At 42.0% G+C, this 23,735-nt stretch overlaps 1 protein-coding gene across 5 annotated transcripts in view; it reads left to right on the plus strand.

Moving 5' to 3' along the window:
- LOC5570730 overlaps positions 1–22,747 on the plus strand; it is a 47,669-nt gene extending 24,922 nt beyond the window's left edge. For 3 of the 5 annotated variants that reach the window (XM_021843845.1, XM_021843850.1, XM_021843847.1), the window contains 5 exons: positions 17,967–18,764; positions 19,910–20,418; positions 21,477–22,199; positions 22,264–22,412; positions 22,474–22,747. In XM_021843845.1, the coding sequence (XP_021699537.1) occupies positions 17,967–18,764; positions 19,910–20,418; positions 21,477–22,199; positions 22,264–22,412; positions 22,474–22,717 (2,423 nt within the window). In that variant the 3' untranslated portion in view covers positions 22,718–22,747. The remainder of the gene's footprint in view (positions 1–17,966; positions 18,765–19,909; positions 20,419–21,476; positions 22,200–22,263; positions 22,413–22,473) is intronic. The other 2 variants (XM_021843848.1, XM_021843849.1) reach the window with 2 other exon arrangements.
- Positions 22,748–23,735: the final 988 nt, after the last annotated feature.

Below are 23,735 nucleotides of genomic sequence, written 5' to 3' on the forward strand. Positions count from 1 at the left end.
CCAGACGGATGTGATCTATACCGACTTGACCGCTGCGTTCGACAAAATAAACCACGCAATAACTGTCGCTAAGTTGGAAAGGCTCGGTGTCGGGGGCCTAATGTTGCGCTGGTTCAGCTCGTATCTGACTGATCGTCGCTTGACTGTGGAGTTGGCAGGATTCTCTTCCGAATCTTTCACGGCAACTTCCGGAGTACCTCAAGGAAGCCATTTGGGACCCCTGATTTTTTTGCTGTACTTCAACGATGTCAACACAGTAATTAAAGGACCTCGATTATCTTATGCAGATGATCTAAAACTGTTTCTGCGGGTCCGTACCATCGCCGACGCCGTTGCTCTTCAACATGATTTAGATGTTTTTGTAGTTTGGTGCGACATGAATCGATTGACAGTTAATCCTGTGAAATGCTCGATTATCTCATTCTCACGCAAACTGCAGCCCATCCTGTTCTGTTACCAGCTCAAGGAAAAGGTGCTTCAACGAGTACAATAGGGTGCGGCTTATTTTTCAAAAGTTCTCAAAACCAAAAATTCGTATGCTCTACTGAATTCTAATCACATTAAAAGAGAAACCTCAAAATCTGAGCCAAAAATATTGACATTTAGAGGTGGCGCAAGCGTCTTGAAGGTAAATTTTCAGGTTATGAAAAATGACCTTCAGTAAAGTAAACATAACTTTGTTATTTTCCCACCGATTTTGAAACTTTTAGCATCAATACCTTCAAAATTAAATTTATGAAAACTCTATAGAACATCAAATTTGTCTAAAATCAAAAATAGTTTTAGTTATAAGTAAATTATTCAAAAAATTTCCTCATTTTTCTAAAAATTTCAACTTTGTTTGACCATAACTTCATGATTACTCAACCGATTCCAAATCTTTTTATATGATTTTGAAGCTAATTCAATTGGTTTCAAACCTTTCATACATCACATTTCACTTATAATATGTCTTGACCAAGTTTTTCAGCAAAAACTGAACAAAAACATGATTTTTTAACGAAAAATGCCAGTTTTTTTTAATTATTTGCCAGTTAAATATTATCTCTAAAGCTGAAACTGGTTTTTCTCATTTGTTTAACCTTTGTGAGTGACTTTGTAACAATTTTGAAATAATTCTGCAACAAAAATATTTTTGCGTATGTAAATTATATATGCACTATTCAACTCGTAATTAAAGCAAGATGCTTTATAAATTTAAGTTCAATAGAAAAAATGCAATTTCCGGCGAAAAAAACTTAAATAATCAATAAAAATTTGATTTTTTCATTGAAAAATCATGTTTTTGGGTAATTTTTGTTGAATTATTAAGTCAAAACCATTTTTAAGAAAAAAGTGTTGTATGAACAATTTAAAAACAAATAAATTTTCTTCAAAAACATGAAGAAAGATTCAGAATTGATTGAGTAATTATGAAGTTATGGTCAAACAAAAATGATTTTTTTAGTAAAATGTGGAAAAATTTGGATAAAAGTATTTTTAACTAAGACTAGTTTTGATTTTAGATAAATTCGATATTCTACAAAGTTTTTACAAATTTAATTTTCAAGTTATTTATGCTAAAAGTTTTAAAATCGGTTGAAAAATTACAAAGTTATGTTTATTTCACTGAAGGTCATTTTTCATAACTTGAAAATTCACCTTCAAGACGCTTGCGCCACCTCTAAATGTTAATATTTTTGGCTCATATTTTGAGGTTTCTCTTTTAATGTGATGAGAATTCAGTAGAGCATACGAATTTTTGGTTTTGAGAACTTTTGAAATATAAGCCGCACCCTAGAGTACAAGATGTTAAAGATCTTGGCGTTATTCTGGATGCTCAGTTGATCTGTCCTATGTCATCGAGAGCGCTTCTAGGACATTGGGTTTTATCTTCCGTATTGCCAAGGATTTCACGGATCCATATTTTCTCAAATCTTTGTACTGCTCATTAGTTCGGGCCACACTTGAATATTGCTCCGCAGTTTGGCATCCGTATTACCGTAACGGCGTGGAGAGGATAGAGTCAGTGCAACGTCGCTTCATCCGTTATGCTCTCCGTCGACTTCCATGGCGAGACCCGTTCCGGTTGCCTAGCTACCAAAGTAGGTGTCAACTCATTCAACTGGAATCACTGCAGACCCGTAGAGACGTCAATAGAGCGATGGTAGTGGCTGACTTGCTTTCAGGTAGAATAGACTGTCCTGCGCTCCTGGAATCTATCAATGCGAGTGCTCACTCCAGGACGTTGCGTAACAATGCTATGTTGTGGTTACCATTGCGACGAACTAACTATGGCCATTTTGTTTTATTTTTTGACATTTTGTTGCCTTGTTTTGTTAAGTTTCAACTTAGTATTTTACTGTATTTTTTAGTTTAAAACATCATTGGGGCTTACTGTCTGTTGGTGTATAAATAAATAAATAAATAAACCTGATATTTTTTTCTAACAATAAAGGTAGAAAATGAGATGAGATAACGACTGTTGTTCAAGTTTATTGTATGGAAATATCTGCAGCAAAATTGAATAAAATATATTAATATAATCTTTGCAATTGTTATCCATATCTCCATGAACCATACGGTCTTGAAATTTTTAATTTTGGACTTGATTGTGAGAATGATGTAGGTATAGTAGAAAATTGAGTTTTAGATATTCTATTTTAATAATACTAAACTGTCATACAATAAGCGTTTCCCGCTCATTTTGTACCATGGGTCCCTATCGAGAGATCTGACCCGGGCCCTCCGATGCGTATATCCGGAACTGGGCAGGTAATGTAGTTAGACAATCATAAGATCTACATGAACTAGTAAATGCTTGACTATTCGATTGCCTTTACTGCACTGATAAAAATCCACACGTTTGATCTGTGTGTTTAAAATTATGGATTGATTGCTGTGATTTTCTTGCAAATGTCGTTTGTGTTACACAATAAATTCCTTCGTTTTGCTTTATGGATTGATGGATCATCCGATAACAGGGATTTCATATTTTTCCACATAAGTTCCCGAAGATTTTCCTTCAGATTCGTATGCGTCAACCTATGGACGCATATATCATCACCCAACACGGATTCTGTATGGTTTGCTTATGGTTAGCTTGTGTCATGATTATCATATTCAAGTTGGTCAATTCATCGATTTGCGCAATTAGTTTGTGATGATGAATTCTATGAGCTTTGATATCGATTTCCATGTTCAAAACTTCTAAATTGTTTGTGATCAACCCACAGCGAACTAAATTGTGGTTAGACCTTGCGTCGAACGACAGTCATCATCATGCTTCCAAAGAAAAGAAGCAAATTTTGAAGCTGGAAGTGTTAGATGGAAATTTGTGTATTCGTCGAATCATTCGATTTTTCTTTTATTAGTAAAGTTGTCTGATATAAAAGGATTCTACCTTTCTATAAAAACATGGAGCATAATGTATGATTTAGAAAAACAATCGGATTCCATTAACAGATTTTCCTGGTTTTCAATTTCGAATCAAATGGAATATGCCAATTCCGGGCTTCCCAAATCATGGATTTGCGGTGCCTGCTTAGGGCCGATCCATTAATTACGTAAGACAATTTTCGGGGTTTTTCAACCCCCCTCCCCCCATGGTAAGATTTTTTGTATGAAAATTAAAAATAAATTGTATGGCGCGTAAGAAATCTCAATGAAGAATAATGGACCCCAAGAAAAATCTTTAAAATTCATAAGACCATCGTATGGTTTACGGCAGATGTTGTGTCCATAATACACTTCGTAGGAATTTCGTAAGATGATCTTATGAACCAGCATTGACATGATAACAAAATCCATAGATAGTCTTATGAATTAAGTTCTAATCCATTCTCGATTCCATAAGACTGTCTTGTGTAATTTGAGCTTTAGATTATGAATTTCAATAAATTTATTATACTAATCCGCGTTAAAAATTAGGTTAACCAACTTGCAAAAATCAAGTTTTTATCCATTTTGCCACGCCGCAATTCGATTTAAACACTTTACTGTAATAATAAAAATCGAGGAAGTGATAGTTACAGCGGAATTGATGATGAATAGAAAATATTTACCTTTCGTTGCTGTTCAGTTCGACAACAGTCGACCCGAAACTGAAGCAGCGGCGTCTGGCAGTGGCAGCGGTATGCACAACGAGAGCTCCGCCCATCCAACCGATGACGACAACGATGACGATCCGACACCGAATCATGGTGTTATAAAAGCAAGGGCCGAACTGCGCAACGGAGTCAGTTTTTGTTCACCCGTCAGCGTAACAACAGTCGAGCGTGAAGTCCCGAGCCGTTATCCAGCCGAAGCCGAGTTGGCGAACCGTGATCGTCGCGAGCAAACCGAACTCGACTGCCAACGCGAGTGATTCGGTTATAAAACCGAATGCGTGTGTGACGCAACGATTAGTTGCACGCGAGCCGCCTTACAGTGCGAATCCGAAAGTAGCCGTCTGCCGGCTGAAGAATAAGTTGAAGAAGAAAGTAGTTTTGTAAAGAGAGAAGAATGAATACAGTAGTGTAAATTAAGTCTTCTTTCGTGTTTGATTTCCGACCACCCCTCATCCAGTGCCCATCCACCAAATAGTTTCGAGTCAATTTGGGAATAATATTCACTCGAGTTGTTAAGGAAAACATTCACAAATGGAGTCACTGGTTGCTGCTAGCTAGTGGGCTAGTCCAGCTGAACCGGATCGAGGCTTCATGAGGCGAAGCCCAGTCAGCGTCGGAAGGAACATAGAGTCCTTCACCCATCCCGCTCGGTTCTTGAGGGAACGCGAGCCACTCAGTTCTGCCAGTGCAGTGCAGTCCATTGCCGTCCGGTACATGGATTTGGTCCTTCGAGCCGGATGCTCAAGCTTGAGTGTCCGAATGTGGTAGTGATTGGTGGTTGGATTGGATGAGTGGTGGTGGAGACAAACACGGAGAAGTTTGAAAAGTAAAACAAGAGACTGAGACTACAAGTGAAACAAGAAACTGAAACTTAAAGTGAAAAAGTTACGTGAAAAAACTAAAAAAAACTATAAGTGAAGTGAAAATGAAGCGTACACCGCATAAGCAGTCTAAAATGGCCAGTGATAGTGAAGACGTGGAAAACGACCTGAGCACACTTGTACAGCTACGTGGCATGGCACAAGGTAACATCACGCGCATCAAAACCATCTTGAACCAAGCCCAAGCGGAACAAGTTGAGCTTCCTCTAGCTCAAGTCAAGGTCTACATCAAGAAAGTGGAAACTTCCTACGGCGAGTATCATCATTTCCATCAGCAAATAGTGGCAATTCTCCCATCGAACAAACGAGAAGAGCAGAATGAGAAGTTTTTGCATTTTGAAACGTTGCACGAAGAGGTTTCCACCATGCTAGAGACCCTTCTCGAGATTCTCACCGCACCTCCCGCGATGCAACCGGGACATCCAGCAGTGAACCAACCACCGTTGGTTATTCAGCAGTCGCTTCCGCGTACCATCCCCACATTTGACGGTAGGTACGAGAATTGGGAACGCTTCAAGATAATGTTCCGCGATGCAGTCGATCGCACCAACGAATCCCCTCGAATCAAACTGTATCATCTTGAGAAGGCTCTCGTGGGTGATGCTGCGGGAATCATAGATGTAAAGACGATCAGTGATGGAAACTACGACCACGCCTGGGAAATATTGGAGGAGAGATTTGAGGACAAGCGGAGAATGATCGACATTCATATCGCTGGTCTGCTGGGTGCGAAGAAGCTATCTAAGGAGGACTACGGTGAGTTGAGATCATTGGTCGAGTCCATCAGCAGTCACGTGGAAAATTTGAAGTTTCTTGAGCAAGAGTTCACTGGCGTTTCGGAACTCATCGTCGTTCATCTGATCGCCCGTGCTTTGGATCCAACTACTAAGAAACTGTGGGAGTCGACAATTAAACGAGGAGAGCTTCCCAGTTACGACAACACCGCAAGGTTCCTGAAGGATCGCGTCTCAATTCTGGAGAGATGCCACGATACATGCGAAGAAGCCAAGTCTTTGCGTGCAACAGGCAAACCAGCAACGAAGAAACCATTGCTTCCCAAGGCAAACGCAGCTACAACCTCTCCGTCTATGGATCAGCGGTGCAGCATATGTGATGAAAGCCATGTGACGTACAAGTGCTCGGTGTTCAACAGCTTAAATGTGAGTGACCGACTGTCTAAGGTCAAAGAGAAGAATGTTTGCTTCAACTGCTTGAGAAGTGGGCATAGTGTGAAGAGCTGTTCATCGAAAAAGTCGTGTACAAAATGCAACAAAAGGCATCACACATTACTCCATTTTGAGAATAGTGAAAATTCCTCGAAGCCATTAACCGAAAATAGTGCAGCAAAGTGTACGGCATTGAAGTCAACCACAGTAGCCGGATCACCCGAACTAAGCAAATCTGCAGCATCGAACATGAAACAGGACAGCCAGCCAGCAGTGACATCCGCGCATTCCAGCAACCCGGTGAGTCCAGCGAGTCAGGTGGTGTTGCTCACTGCCCTTGTCAACGTAATGGACCATCAACAGCAGCCTCGTGTGTGCAAAGCCCTGCTAGACTGCGGATCACAGGTGAGTTTTATCTCCCAATCATTAGTGAGTGCTCTCGGTATTGAGGTGGAAGAGGTTAGTGTCCCGATAACAGGCATAGGTAGTGTAAGGTCGACAATCAGGCAAAAATGTACCTTGAACGTCCACTCTAGATGCAGTGATTTCACCTTTACACTGAATTGTTTGGTCTCGCCAAAAATTACTGGTCATGTTCCGTCGGTCAAGATAAATTTGGAAAATTGGGAGCTTCCACTAGGTCTCTCACTGGCTGATCCTTCCTTCCATGAGCCTAGCCAAATTGATCTGCTCATTGGAATGGATTGGTTCTATGATATTATGAAACCAGGGTGTTTGAAATTGAACGATTATCTCCCTAGCCTTCATGACTCCAAACTTGGTTGGCTAGTCGGTGGAAAGTTGTTGGATTCTTCTTCCAATTCTGCTCTGAATTCTTATTCCGTTCGACTCGACCCTGTCGAAGAGCTGATGCAGAAATTCTGGGAGGTGGAAGGTGTGTCGTCTGAGGTGGTTCTGTCTAGTGAGGAAGAGCAGTGTGAAACGCAGTTTGCAGCAACCTACCGTCGAGACAATAGCGGTCGTTTCATCGTTCAGCTTCCATTGAGGGACATCGCTCCGCAATTATCAGACTCTCGTAACATGGCCTTGCGAAGATTTTATATGCTTGAGTCGAAACTTGAACGTCATGCGGATTTGAGAGCCCAGTATGACGCCTTTATGGACGAGTATGAAGCCCTTGGCCATTGCCAGGAAATTTGTGAACGTGATGACTCCATTACAACGGATTTTCTGGAGGAAGTCACCCCAAGATCGACTGCGTGTACTTGAACTAACGACTGTAACCTATGGTACGGCAGCAGCCCCCTTCTTGGCTACGCGAGCTCTGCTGCAACTTGCACGAGATGAACGAGAAAGATTTCCGCTCGCTTCCAAGGTAGTCGAGAAAAATATCTATATTGACGATGCTCTTTTCGGTTCCGATGATTTCCAAGAGACCTGTGAACTTCGAGATCAGTTGATAGGATTACTGCAGTGCGGTGGAATGCACCTTCACAAATGGTCGTCCAATACTAGTCGGCTATTGTTATCGATACCAAGCGAAGATCGTGATAGCTGCGTATCATTCAGTGACAGTGGTCTCAATGAAATTATCAAAACATTGGGATTGATGTGGAATCCTTCCACGGATGAGTTCTTGTTTCGCACAACGTCTCGAGAAAGGGTCAAAAAACCCACCAAGCGTCAGGTCCTGTCTGAAATAGCAAAAATATACGATCCACTCGGCCTGATTTCTCCGGTGGTAGTGCTGGCTAAAATAGTCATGCAGAAGTTGTGGATTAGTAAGCTGAACTGGGATGATCAGTTAGACGAAGGCTTGATGAACGAATGGGAGAAATTTCTAACATCACTGCCGACTTCAGAACAAGTTCACATTCCACGTCAGATATTATCGAGCAAGGCAGCGTATTATGAGCTCCATGGATTTGCGGACGCCTCACAGAAGGCGTATGGAGCCTGTGTGTACGTTCGTTCAATATTCTCCGATGGCACAGCATCCATGCAACTGGTCAGTGCTAAATCAAAAATTGCACCAATTTCTCCTCTGACGATCCCGAGAAAGGAGTTGCTAGCAGCCCTTCTGCTGACGAGATTGGTTAGTAAGGTAGAAGCGGCGTTAGAGATGAACTTCAATTCTATTGTTCTCTGGTCCGACAGCCAAGTTGTATTGGCATGGTTGCGTAAGCCTCTTGGCAATTTACAAGTTTTTGTCCGCCACAGAGTTGCAGAGATAACATCCAACAATGGATACATTTGGAAATATGTGCGAACGGAACAAAACCCAGCAGACACCGTGTCACGGGGCCAGTCTGCCAAGGAATTGATTGACAACAAACAATGGTGGAATGGTCCTCAGTTTCTGTGTATCGTTGACTACCAGGAGGAAACGCTAGAGTTTCTGCGTGATTCTGAAATCCCTGAATTGAGAGTCGAGGTAGCCTCCCTACCGGTGATGAATTACGAAGAGTTCCCTGTATTGGAAAAGTTTACATCATTCCGGAAATGCCAACGGATAGTAGCTTACATGCTTCGCTTCATTTCGAACAGCCGAAGAAAGAATGACGACCGAGTTGTGGCTCGATACCTCACTATTCCCGAACTAAGAGTCGCATCAAACTTGATTGTTGGAGCCATTCAGCATCAGGAGTTCGCCAAGGAAATCGAATGCGTAAGAGCAGGTGAACCCAATCATCGCTTGAACAATTTGAAACCTTTCCTCGACAAGGATTTGTTGCGAGTTGGAGGTAGGCTAAGCCAATCGCAGCTTCCATTCGGAGTAAAACATCAGTTGATATTGCCTAACAAGAATCCTCTCGTTCACGGATTGATTCTTGAAATTCACCGAGAGAATCACCATGCTGGATGTTCCATGGTGCAGTACCTTCTGCGACAACATTTTTGGTTAATCAACGCGAGATCGACAATTCGAAGGGTGTTGAAAGGCTGTGTTACTTGTTTCAGGACAAATCCCACCATCATTGATCAGCAGATGGGAAATCTTCCCTCGTATCGGATTACCCCAGCACCAGTTTTCGAGAGAGTTGGGCTTGATTTTGCGGGACCAATTTATATTAAGCAGTCAGTGCGAAAGGCGATTCCGGTGAAGGGATACATTTGTGTTTTTATATGTATGGTAACCAAGGCCATGCATTTGGAAGCCGTGGAGGATTTGTCAACCGATTCGTTCATAGCCGCTTTTCAACGATTTGTGTCCAGACGAGGGTACCCAAAGGAAGTCTTTTCTGATAATGGGACCAATTTCATCGGAGCAAGGTCAGCATTGCGAGAACTGTATCAGCTGTTCAAGGAAGAGACCACCCAGAAAAGGATTTTTGAGTATTGTCAAGCGAAGCAGATCGAATGGAAAACGATTCCCCCAAACGCGCCTCACTTTGGAGGGCTTTGGGAGGCTGGAGTGAAAAGCTGCAAATCTGTACTCAAAAGAGTTTATCAGAACACCTCACTAACACTTTCCGGTCTTTCCACCCTGTTGTGCCAGATAGAAGCTATCCTAAATTCGAGACCATTGTATTCCCAATCAAATGACCCGACCGAACCAGAAGCTTTGACCCCTGGTCATTTTATAATCAACCGTCCTCTCTTGGCGATTCCCGAACCGTCTGTTGTGGGTATTCCGACCAATCGTTTGTCTCACTGGCAGCACATACAGCAACTTCGAGAACATTTCTGGAAACGATGGTCGAGAGAGTATCTTTCTGAATTGCAAGTACGTGCTAAGTGGACCAAACAGAAGGTTAACGTTCAACCGGGAATTATTGTTCTGCTAAAAGATGATAATTTGCCACCACAATGCTGGAATGTGGGACGTGTAGTAAAGGTTTATCCAGGTACCGATAACCTGGTGAGAGTGGTAGACGTTCAAACGAAATTTGGTACATATAAAAGACCTATACACAAACTTGCACCTTTGCCAATAATAGACAACGACCATGATGCCAAAACTTCCACTTTTTGCCTGGGGGAGAATGTTCAGTTCGACAACAGTCGACCCGAAACTGAAGCAGCGGCGTCTGGCAGTGGCAGCGGTATGCACAACGAGAGCTCCGCCCATCCAACCGATGACGACAACGATGACGATCCGACACCGAATCATGGTGTTATAAAAGCAAGGGCCGAACTGCGCAACGGAGTCAGTTTTTGTTCACCCGTCAGCGTAACAACAGTCGAGCGTGAAGTCCCGAGCCGTTATCCAGCCGAAGCCGAGTTGGCGAACCGTGATCGTCGCGAGCAAACCGAACTCGACTGCCAACGCGAGTGATTCGGTTATAAAACCGAATGCGTGTGTGACGCAACGATTAGTTGCACGCGAGCCGCCTTACAGTGCGAATCCGAAAGTAGCCGTCTGCCGGCTGAAGAATAAGTTGAAGAAGAAAGTAGTTTTGTAAAGAGAGAAGAATGAATACAGTAGTGTAAATTAAGTCTTCTTTCGTGTTTGATTTCCGACCACCCCTCATCCAGTGCCCATCCACCAAATAGTTTCGAGTCAATTTGGGAATAATATTCACTCGAGTTGTTAAGGAAAACATTCACAAATGGAGTCACTGGTTGCTGCTAGCTAGTGGGCTAGTCCAGCTGAACCGGATCGAGGCTTCATGAGGCGAAGCCCAGTCAGCGTCGGAAGGAACATAGAGTCCTTCACCCATCCCGCTCGGTTCTTGAGGGAACGCGAGCCACTCAGTTCTGCCAGTGCAGTGCAGTCCATTGCCGTCCGGTACAGTTGCATTAAAAACGGAGTAAGGCTGCGACAAATTAGTAAACTCGTCAATACACGGGAAAAAATACTGTGGTTAAAATTACTATTGTAGCTGACTATGCCCATTCTTGAAACTACCATGGAATTTCAGATCAAATTACTATGTTTATGGCACCTCCCATCACATTACTGGTACACTTGAAAGAAAGAATTTACAACAATCTGATTTTGACAACAGACATGGTTAAATCAAGCGCATTTCTGGTCTGCTGAAAATTGCCGGTGCGAGCGCTTAAGTTAACCCCCTAAAATGGTAGTTTTTACCGCACAATTTTTTTGCGTGTAGGGTCCTAAAGCCCTAACCAAACGCTCAAGTTTAGGCCAAAACACATGTTCACTCAAATTTTTAATGTTTTTCTTTTGTTTAAGTCCAAAAATTTGTGGTGGATTTTGCTTTCCGTGTCCCTTCCGAAATGTCAGATAGGAACAACCCCAGTGTTAAAACTAAAAGCCCTGTGGTGTTTTTGTCGATTAAGCGAATGTCAAACATGATCAAAAGTGTCAAGGTTCATTTATAGTGATTTCTGCGCTCGTGTACATACACGTTACATGTCACTAACACTACTTAAAGGGTGCTGGTTGAAAATATAAACAAAGATCAGCTGTTCCCAGCAAAATCAATCGGCAGTATTTTCAACCAGCAAATTTGCGCATGTGTTCGTGACACCGCTCGGCGAGAGCTCAATGGACCCAATTTTAAGATTAAAGTGTATGATGTACAAAAGAGTCAAGTTGTACTATTTATGTTTACATTGCAGTTCCAAATGCATTGAACCAAATTGGAAATTCTCGGTGAAAAAACTACGGAAAATTAAATCAAAGCGCTAAAAACGAATCTTTCAACAGTACAAAAGTGCATAAAAGTGGAATAGTGGTCAAAAAAGTGGAAATTTCGCGGAAAGTTCGGTTTTTCTGAAGCGTTTCGGCGTGGTCGGGGGTTGTTAAGGCGTTGACGTGGTTGCCGTCGTGTTTGTTTTTCGTAATTCGCCTAATGTCGGATCCCGGAGCGAATCAGTAAACTGTTAATGTCCTAACGGGGAAACGTCTTGTCGGTTGGGCAATCCCGGTCGCCGCGCAACGAAGAAATAAAAACACACCCGAAAAAGTGGCATTGTAGCGGACTCGAGTGTTTCTCAACAGTACCACAGGAAAATGCCACAAGCCAGCCAGCGGATGACAACGAGATCCCAAGACAAGGTAACGAGGCTTGGAGGAAGGAAAGGTGACGTGACCATCCCTGAAAAGTCGGCTAGGAAAACCGGAGGAGTGAAAAAGACAGCTGTAATCGAATGCGGAAATGCACAACCGAGCATGGAACCAACGAGGATAGTGTACCTGGAGCCGATTGATTACGAGTCCCCAATCCCAAACCACCCGCTGGATGTAGGAAAGCTGCTGTATGATGGAGGCTTCAGTAAATGCAAGGAAATCCAAAAAATTGGAAGGTTCCGGTATAAGCTGGAACTGGAAAGGGCTGAAGACTTCAACCAGCTGAGAGAAGTTGACATCGCATCGAAGAACCTTAAGTTTTATGCTCCAAAGCTGCGTAACGAAACCTTGTTGTTCGTGCCAAATGTACCGTTGGAGTATACCGAGGAGGATCTTACGTTAGGCATCACGACTCACGTGCCGGTGAAAAAGGTTGAGCGGATCAAGAGGAAGAACCGAACCGGAGACTTGGTCAATTCAAGGAACGTGAAAGTGACGGTGGAAGGAACAGAGGTTCCGAGGTCAGTGAAAATCTTCACCGTCAACTTCAGGGCGGAGTTGTATGTATTTCCGGTGAAACAATGCTTATTGTGCTGGAGATTCGGACACACCAAGGTGAGTTGTACTGGGAAAGCAAAGTGTGTAAATTGTGGTCAACACCACGATGCACATGAGGGGCTACTCGCTGCATAAACTGTAACCAGAACCATCCGGCAAACAGTAGAGAATGTCCGGAACGAGAACGGAGGTCGAAGATTCTCAAGGTGATGCAGTGCAACCGGGTACCTTTTGCAGAGGCCGAAAAATCGTATCCAAAAACGCAGAACCGGTTCTCAGGACTTCTGGATGAATCGGAATTCCCAGATTTGACAGCGGTGGAAACTCCGACATCGCCGAGCAGAGGAGCAGTACCGAAGACGACAAGGCGAATCAAAACGGGACACCAGGTGAGACGACGCAGCAACGAAACTGGGAGAACAAGCCAAAGTAGCAGTAGGCAGCAGATCAACGAATATCCAGCAAACCGATCAAGACCAACGGAGTGTTCGATCGCTCAATGTGGAAATCCTCATAGGGCAACGGAATTTGAGAGGTTCATGGACCGTTTGAGGGCGGACATAAGGCGATTCTGTAGCGGAAATGATTGGATGACCCCCATTGCCCAATTGCGAAACAAATTAGAAGCTAGACTTCAGCAAGATAGGACAGAGATCGAAACAGATCAGTTGTTAATTGAGATCAGCATAGAGTTAGGGAAAATCCTAGAAGGAGAAACAGCTTCCGAAATGGAACATCAGAATAACACACTGGACCACCACAATGGACCATAAAACGTTAAAAGTTATGCAGCATAACATACAAAGCGTAAGACAACCAGAAACACGGGAAGAACTCTATGCATATATGATCTCTAACAACATAAATATAGCATTACTGCAGGAAATTTGGCTCAAGGAGAATGAACCATTTTGTTTCAAAGGACACTATCTCGTCTCAAAAAGGCGTTCTGAAGGATATGGGGGAGTGGGTATTTTGATTGCTGACTCGACGACGATCGAACTTCCGGAATTCGAAATCTTGGAGGTACAGTCGAATTTCGTTCGTTGCACTACGTTTAATTGCACTTCGTTTTAATTGGGCTCCCGTTAAGTGGGCTATAGCCCACCTAAAACGAAGGCAAGTGTCACTTTCTGACATAAACCGCAATTTGTTAATGTTGGTAGCCCTGAATTTCTATTGTAATCGGTGTTTTGACAGCTCAAATCTTAGCCCGATTAGTGAAAGTCTTTCACTAATCGGGCCACGGGTTTAGTGCAACGAACGAAAGTTGACTGTAGTAGGATTCCAAATAACCAGAGGTTTTGATCCAATCAACCTGTTCTCGGTTTACTTACCACCGATGAGGTCAACGAACAACGGAGTGCGGGAGGAGCTCATGAGGTTTTTCTCCCTGATAAACACCATGGAGGGGGAGATAATAGTAGGCGCTGATTTCAATGCGCATCACGTGTCATGGAGTCCGGAATTTCCGACATGCAGTCGCGGTAAGATGCTTAACGAAATGATCGAGGACTCGCAGCTAATAATGCTGAACGACAGCTCCAACACAATGGTTAATCCACCTGGTGGTAAGGGCTCGGCCATTGACCTCTCATTGGCAACTGCTGGACTGACTAGGAAAATCACTTGGACGGTACAGGAAGAAGAGTTTGGGAGCATCCATCTAACAATACTACTGGAAGTGAGTAGTACTATCCCGATTGTTGAACGAACGATTACAAGGGTCAACCAAAACACTTTGGTAAAGGAACTAAATGGTATCAGGCCTCAATACATTTACTCGCCCGAAGAAATGGTTGCTGTGTTCGACGAAGCGATAGAGAAGGCATCTTTCAGCTTCAAAAATAACAAGGCTAACTATTTGAAAAGTTGGTGGACGGATGAGATCGCCAACCTATACGCAAGCAAAAGGGAAGCACTGAGGGGTTACAACCGAAACAAAACCGACATCAATTATGTACGGTTGAAGAAAGAACGAGCACGGTTTAAGAGAGAATTCAGAAGGACCAAGCGGAAGTACGTAAGAGAAATGACCGAAAAAATCTACGAAGCGACCCCTGCCAGACAACTCTGGAATATTGTGAAGGGAATCGACACAGCCCTCGCAGGAAATCACAAGAAAGGAATCGAGCTTACTCATGAAGAGGGAAGAAAGTTCATGGACCACTATTTTGGGAACAAGATCCAGGAAGTATCCTTCCCAAAAGCGTCCACAGAAGAGACGTTAGGAGCACATGAGATGGCAATTAGAGAACGCGAACTTCAGCCAGTGCTGCAAACTAGAAAAAGTTATTCGGCGCCAGGACTCAATGGAATGTCGTATGCAGTGCTGAAGCAGTTGAATCCAGATATGCAAGGTAAGATCTTCGAAATGCTCAGTAAGGTTTTTGTGTCTGAGAAAATACCGGACCAGTGGAGGAAGACGGAAGTCAGACCAATTCCGAAAAAAGCATGGATCGCTGAACAACCAAATACAATGAGACCGATAGCTTTAATTAGCGTGGAAATTAAGCTGATAAATTCTGCAATCAAAAACAGATTGGTAGAAATAGCCACAATCAAGAATATGATTCCGGAGCTCTCCTTCGGATTCAAAAAACATGTCTCGGCATCGACTTGTGTGAACTATGTTGTAAACTCCGTGCACAAGGCTAAGGAGGATGGGAAAGAGGTTTTCGTGGTGTTTCTGGACGTCAGTATGGCATACGACTCGGTGAGTACCTCATCCTTGCTGAGGATCCTAGCTGACTTAGGAGTGCCGGAAAAAAATGTTTCCTGGCTATACGAGTACCTAAAGTATCGAAGAATGATCCTGAAAACGCAAAATGGAACGATAGAAGTCGAAGTCTCCGAAGGATTGCCCCAAGGTTGTCCTCTTTCTCCGGTCCTTTTCAACCAGTACACGGCAAACTTACATGAATTGTCTGAGGAAGGCTGTGAACTGGTGCAGTTTGCCGACGATTTTGCGGCTATCATCAAAGCAGATTCAGTGGAAGAAGCAGCCGAACTGTGTTCAAGATTCCTACCCAAATTGTTCGACAAGCTGGAGTGTCTGAACTTGAAAGTGAGCAGCCAAAAGTCAGCAATCATCCCCTTTACCAAGAAGAGACTAGAAGGTCTAAAAGTAAAGGTGCGTGGTGAGCAAATTGAGCTGGTTAATACACAGGCGTATCTGGGCTATGTACTCGACAGAGGACTCACACACAGAAAGCACATCGAAGCGGTGAAGGAGAAAGCGGGCGCCAAGATGGGCCTACTGAAGATGTTGTCAAGGAAATCGAGTGGAGCAAACCCTGAAACACTGGTGAAAATAGGGAACGCTCTCATCCGTAGCAGAATGGAGTATGGCGCAACTGTATATGGAAATGCAGCGAAAACAAATTTAAACAAGCTTCAGGTACTGCAGAATGCGTACATACGTAAAGCAATGCACTATCTAAGCAGCACGCCAATCCATGTTATGCTAGCCGAAGCAGGACAACTCCCGATGAAGCAGAGGATTGAAAATCTGACCAAGAGGGAGCTCATCAGAACAATATGGTATAGGACACCGTTAATGAAATTCGTGGGTGACACAATGGATAAAGCAATTGGCAACGAATCATTCCTCACTGAAGTAGCAGAAAAGCACCTAGATTTACTATTCCAAGTACACCCATCGGACAAGGAACTACCCATGCTGAGAAGGATGCGTCCCATAGATAGAGTGGAGATGGAGAGAATAGTAAAAACTACGTTGGTCGAAAAAAGACCAAAAAAAGAAAGGACAGCACCGAGCGTTTGGCAAGCACTGTTTAAGGAAGCGTCACAAACCGTGTATAAACACCACAACAAAATCTTCACCGATGCGTCAAAGACTGCTGCAGGAACGGCCGTCGCGGTTTTCGATGAAACAGACTCAACGACTATAGCGGAGAGCATCAACGAGAATTACTCAATCACGAACGCTGAGTTGCTTGCCATTCTAAGAGCAATTGAAACGACTAGGATGAAAGGATACAGGAGAGCAGTCATCTTTACGGATTCGAGAAGCGCGTGTGAAATGTTACTAAAACTACGAGAAATCGAGGATAACTTTTTGCTGGGAGAAATTTACAAAGAGCTTCTGGAAATATCAGGAGATGTGTGCAAGATCCAGTGGATACCAAGCCATGTGGGTATCCAGGGAAACGAGATTGCAGACCAACTGGCAGTGAACAAGTCGCGAGAGAGACAGTCTAACTGCCAGGGAATAACCGCAGGAGATGCGCTCATTCTCAGCAGCCACGAAACATGGGAAGATTGGAGCCAAGCATATAAGCGGGTCTCGGATGAGAAAGGAACATGGCACTACCAACTGATGGAAAGGCCAGGTCGGAAAATTTGGAGCAAGGGACTCATCCTGAGTCCAGATGAAGTGAAAGTTCTGAACAGAATAAGAAGCGGGCACTGTTTGACCAAAGACAGGAAAGCAAAATGGGGCTGGGAAACCGACGAACTCTGTGAGTGGTGTGAAATTCCAGAAGATCTCAAGCACATACTATATGACTGTCCACGTTACAATCAGAGTCGAAGCAAATTTCCAGCACTGGAATACATGAAACCCCTGGAAATTATACTGCAGGAAGGCTGCGAGGAGGAAATGAAACAGATTGTAAAGTTCTTAAAGGCAAATGATATACACATCTAAAAAATCAACATTATGTTGAGAACCTATGAAAAGCAAAGCCCTACTTCAGTGGCGAGATGGACCAAACCTGGTCTTAGCCTGTCTGAACGACAAATACAAAGAAAAAAAAAGTGTATGATGTAGCTGTTATTTGAGCGGGAAAAAGTGATAAAATAGTTGCAGTAACATGCTCTTTCTTGTCATTAAATAAAAACAAGATTTCATTAATTATTTTAGGACCCAATTTCGGAAGCCATATTGAATTTCTGATAGTGAAATGCCTGTACCGAGAAAATTTGCCTCATGTGGTTTTTCACAATGATAAGTAAAGGAGTTCATAAGCGTTCTTATGACATTGACAACTAATAGTTATGAAAAAATACGCTAGTCGTATAAATATTCGTGCAAATCATAGTACAGTCCTTTGACATAATAGTTATTTGTAAAAATGTCATTTGGCATAATAGTCGTTTGGAATATATCTGAAACATTAAATTTGTACGAATTTCCTTCATTATGCAAAGGGGCGTTGATAAACTTCATGCAATCGTACATTGCCTATGACATACGGTAGCTAATATCAAATGAAATAAGTTCTAGCTAAGATGAAATTTATTAAATAAGTTGTAATGTTGTACATTGTGAAATGATTTTCATTTTTCTCGTTTATTTTAACAGGAAATCTTCACGACGAGGCGCACGAAAAACCTGATAAAAATTCAACACCCTTAAGCCAATTTATTAGAGGTAAAAACTTCTCCGTTAGTGAGGATAAAGTACTATGTCAGTCATGGGTCCAAGTAAAAGAAGCAGAATCTATCAGTTCAGAGCCGTTTGATCTCTGGCAAAATATTTATGACCATGCTATTTCCAAAGATTCCAGTTTCAGTTCTCGACCAGTAACTAGCCTAAGAAGTAGAATGCAAATAATAATGAAATCTTCGCGGCAGTTCTCCGCATGTTACAAAAATTACCTCATTGAGGAAACACAGACTGACACAGATGACAATGCTTTGCAAGAGGCGTTACAGCTTTACAAATTCAATTACAAGGAACATTTTAAATTCCTTAACTGTTGGTTCATTTTGAGACAAAATTCAGAATTTAAGCACATGACGCAACATACACCGACCGTAAAAGCAGACGTTTTAAAACCGGTACAAAATGAGAAGGCCTTGTTAGATCGTCGAAAGGGAGCCCAAAAAGTGACTGTTCGTCGAGATGAATTACAGGCTCTATTGAAGGCAGCTTGCGACATAGGCCTAGAAGAGGCTCGTTCTAGAGGAGAACCAATAGAAAGCCTATTCTACGACGTGCTACAACAGATGGCTGCGTATGGTGAATTCATCGCGAGAAAACTTCCAATGCTCAAACATATGTACGATGAAACGGAGCTCCACTATAAATGTGATCAGCTAAAGCCGTATCCCCCGGAGGCAAGAATATTATGGGGCAGACGTGGAACCAGCGAGGAAGGTAAGTACTAGCGTTGGGCAAATTTCAGCAAAACATCGATGTTACTGAATCGATTCAAATTCGATATGACGAATCGATTCACCAAATTAATCGAATCCTTTGAATCGATGTTTTCGGACCGATTCGATTTTCAAGTTTGTTTCAAAATTACAAAATCAAGCACTCAAAATAATACAAAATGCTAATGGATTCAATTTTTGATTCCAACTATTGAATCGTCTCTCGGAAATGAAATTACAACATTAAACACGTCAAGGTTAATTCAAAGTAAGGCTGATTATTTAACAATTTATTAGAGGAGTCTAATAACTTTCACCATATTGAATCGAAACAAAACATCGAATAGAGAAAATCGATTCACTCGATTTTGAGTGCATTTAACATCGATTCAAAAAATCGATTAATCGGAACAAAAACATCGATTTTCGGAACATCCATTCAAAATCGCCCATCGCTAGTAAGTACTACCATGCTTATAAGAAAACAGAGTAGAGGCATTATTTGAGGCCCTTATAGCAATGCCCCAGAGCCATTCTTATTATTATTTATCTTCATTTAGATGGCGAGTTTGCCTCACAAACCCTAGACCTGCCTTGTGCCTCTTTGCATGACGAATATGTGGGGAGCCATATGGCATAAAATCATTTGACATAAAGCTTTTTGGCGCAGCTATACTAAAACTACGTGACCATTTGGTATAACTTCAACATATTTATACTCCTTCTTTTAGGCTGTTTTTCATACTATGCCAAATGACCATTATGACAAGTGGCCAATGATCCAAAGATTCGATTTATTATTGTCAGCATCTCTCCTCTATTCAATGTCTGGGTACCTATACATATTTACAATCTAACTGGCTCAAAGCGCTACCTCTACGATTTTCACCCAATCATATCTCCACTGCAGAGTGTGTGATGTGCCTACTCGCCAACAATTATGGCAAATGATTTTATGCAAACTGACCTTACCTCAAAAAATTGATAATAGAGAATATCACATCTGAAGGCCAAAAAGGTGTTTAGCATCAATTGTGAAGGCTTTGTGTCCCAAATTTCTAAGTTCTCTCGGATTACACCTTTTACCCAAATTCTAAAATTTGGTAAAAGAAAATAATTCATAACACATGTTATTATTTTCTCTAGAAAAAACAAACGACGAGGATTGGGAGCAGTTAATACAATGCATATTAGATGACAGAAAAGGTTCGTCCTTTCTGTCTGGTTTGGAGACCAAAGAGCTGATACGGCAAGCAGTCAAAAGGAAAGTGGAATCGGCTTCAAACATCGAGAAGGGCATCATTTTCAACCATATTCATAAAGATATGCAAGCAAAGAGGCTTTGCCGACGAAAGACTGTGAATCAATTGATGCAAGATTATCACAGACTGAAGGAACAGTATCTCAGCGGGTCTTGTAAAAGTTTACCACCAGAAGCTGCTAATCTATGGGTGTCCGGAAAGACTGAATGTACAGAGGAGGAGATAACAGAGCCGATCGAACATATTGATTTCGATGAATCTAACGTGAAAAAAGAAACGGATGTTTGTCGTATCTGCCAGGCAGAACTGCTCCATGATGCCAAGGACCTGTTCTTTGATATATACAATGCACAAACGTATGCCGACATCATAAGTGAAACCATAAATGTGAAGGTAACTATATATAATTATTTTTAGATTAGTTGTTCGCTTTACAATCCTAATTGACCACTAGGAAAATACCGTAAATTCGGATGAAATTGAACGCCGTGTCAAACGATTTTATTTCTTATTTAGAGAACATCAATACCAATGTAACCTGTAGTAAATGAACGTTGATCGCCTTAACTATTATCAAATTGTGCACTTTGAAGATTTTGTTGTTAAAAAATGGTTAGTTTCATGAAACTCACCGTCGTATTTGTTTTCCAGCATTCAATTGTTTGGCATTGACTACATAATGGAAAAAAAAATCAGAGAAACCGTGAAAAATAATCAATTATGATACCCTGTTTAAAGTTAGAAAAAATGGTCCTAGGAGGATAAATAGAGGGGATCATCACAAACGCCTAAAACAAAAAAAAAAGTCAAATTAGAAAAAGGCCGAAATGTTACTGGCATACCACAAAAAGGGAAGCGGGTCACTTAACATAACGGACATTTGGCATGAGCACAATTGTTTATTTTTTTTTTAATATGCTTTTTCTTGACGAAACATTGTTATGCCAAATGATGATGATGATGATTTGGTTCTACCATCTATTGTAGCAAGGCATCAAACTATAGCACTGGAATAATCTGAAAAGCGATTTGATCAAGATTGTACTGTTGTTTGTGAGCAGTCAGTCTCCTGTATGAAGGGCCAAAAATGGATGTGCGAGCCCACAAGCGGAGACACTAGCACGAAACTCGTGTCATAGGAACGAGCAAATCGAAAAAAATATCACTCCGGCGACGCGAAAACAAAAAACGTTATAGCTTGCTTGGTTATTCACGTAGCACAATCAAACAAAAAACGCGCAGACCGAAAAAAGCAATCCGGCGACGCGATACGAAAAACGGTCTCCCAATCATGCCAAATGACTGTTACGCTAAATGTCCTTCATTCCAAATGGAAATGACCTAAACCTTGGTTCTCTAAGACAACGATGTTTTCCTCAGATCATTATTTACCCACTCATTTACTGTTTTCTATGCTGAGTACTTTTTTTAATTTTTATTTTTATTTTTAGATGGATAGTGGTAGCTTGCAGTCGAAATTAATTTGTGGTAGCTGTTCAGGCTTCATAGAAGGTCTTTCGACTTTTGTGCAACAGTGTCAAAATAGCTGTACTTCATTCAAGGCAAACCAAGAAAAATCTTTAATTACCGAAATCACTAAGCTAGAGGTCGAGTTGTTCGATACCAATATGGAATATATCGAAGAGGAAGTTTCCAATATTTGTGCGAGTAATTGTAACGAGTTTGAAGACAACAACGGTGAATACGTTAACACTATGGACGTAGATGATAAAGCCGAAATCTTTCCTACCTATGATGATGATGATCATAGTGGAGACAATCCAGAAGCGGATCATACTATTGCTGTAACCACTTCTGTCGTTGATGATGACCATCCAGAAGTAGAAGCTGTTCAACCCACTGCGCCCATCGATGGAAGAAGTGAGACCAAACCAGAAGCGGCAATTAGGAAGAAGATCAATTACCGCAGGTACAAGACAACGCGGAGGGAGCATAAGAAACAGTGCCACGTTTGCGGCATACGAGTACTTGATTTAAACAGCCATATTGAAAGTCACGGCGAAACCGGTTACAAATGCCAATTTTGTGACAGAGTTTGTCCGAACCGGCGACAACTTCGAATCCATATGAACCGCCACACCAAAGAGCGCGAATTTCCTTGCCGTTACTGTGACAAAATATTCTACGTTTGGACATCCCGGAAGGATCACGAGGTATGCCTGTAATTTCTTGTATATCTAGTACCTGTAAATTTATTATAAATATTCAACATTACAGAGAAATATGCACAAGAAAGAAAGATTTCAATGTGATGTATGTGACACCGTGTACAAAAACAAAAGTTACCTTCAGGCGCATAAAAAGTTAGTGCATTTGGGAATTCGAAATCTAAAATGCACAAAATGTACCTTCAGCACGTCTATCAAGTAAGTCCAGTTATTTTTTTTTCCATTGATGCATCTAGATACACCTCTATTATATTTACAGGGCTCGATTGCTCAACCATGTCCGTAGCATACATACGAGTGAACGGCCATACAAATGTCCGGTATGCAATCACCAGTCAAACAGTAACACAGGATATTACATTCACTTCCAAAGGCACAAAAAGTCTGGCGAGGCTACTAGTTATGCGATAAAGTGCGCCTATTGCGAGGAAATGTTCGATAAGGATGTCCCTCTCGAAGCTCACATTCTCAAGGCGCATCCTAATCGAGCGGTTGTAATTTAAAGACGATTAATAAACTGACATTTCTTTTTATGTGTTCTACTACACCAAACAAATTGCCCGAAACTCATCTTATCTCGTTGGGGGCGGTCCATTAATTACGTAAGGGTTTATGGGGGAGGGGGGGTCTGAGATTTCTTACGTGCCATACAAATTATTTTTAATTTTCATACAAAAAACAAAAAACCCCGAAAAATGTCTTACGTAATAAATGGACCTTGGCTATAACGAACCATCATATCATCACATATAATATTTTACCGAAATCGAATGTTACTGAGGTTCTCGGTGGAAGGCAAACAATTACCGTTGGGTTATCACTAAATTCGTTTATCGAGATTTATTTCCAAATTTATGTGTGTTGGAGGTTTCCTGGTCCTGTTGCACTGCGTACAGTCTACGCCGACGATATCACCCTAGTGGTCTATGGCGAATCAATGGAGGAAGTAGGGTTGACAGCAGTGCACTCTATATCCATAGTTGAGAAATTGATGAGGTCTAAGAAACTTGGATTGGCCAATCACAAGACTGAAGTATGGTGCAATCACCTACCGAGATAAGCGCCCGTTGTTCGGACTTGCGGTTGTTAAACACCACCACCTCAGTCTTGTGACGGGCCAGTCCTAGTTTCCTAAACTTCAGTCTTTCCTCAAATATGGAAATAGAGTGCGCTGCTGTCAACTCTACTTCCTCCATCGATTCGCCTTAGACCACTAGGTTGATAACGTCGGCTTAGCCAATAATCTTAGGGGTCGTTCAAATATTATGTAACGCAATAGGGGGAGGGAGGGGGTCTTCCCAAGTGTTACGGTCCATACAAAAATTTAAAATTTCTCATACAAAAGCTGTTACGTGGGGGAGGGAGGGGGTCGAAAATTAACAAATTTTGCGTTACGTAATATTTGAACCATCCCTTAACACCCGTGTGAAGAGGCAGCCTCAGTACGTCATCGTACATCGCGTGCCATAACAGCGGGCCCAGGATTTACCCTTGAGGTACTCCCGCGGTAATTCTAACGCT

This window comes from Aedes aegypti, chromosome 2 (assembly GCF_002204515.2).
Source record: "Aedes aegypti strain LVP_AGWG chromosome 2, AaegL5.0 Primary Assembly, whole genome shotgun sequence".
In the NCBI taxonomy this organism is placed as follows: domain Eukaryota; kingdom Metazoa; phylum Arthropoda; class Insecta; order Diptera; family Culicidae; genus Aedes; species Aedes aegypti.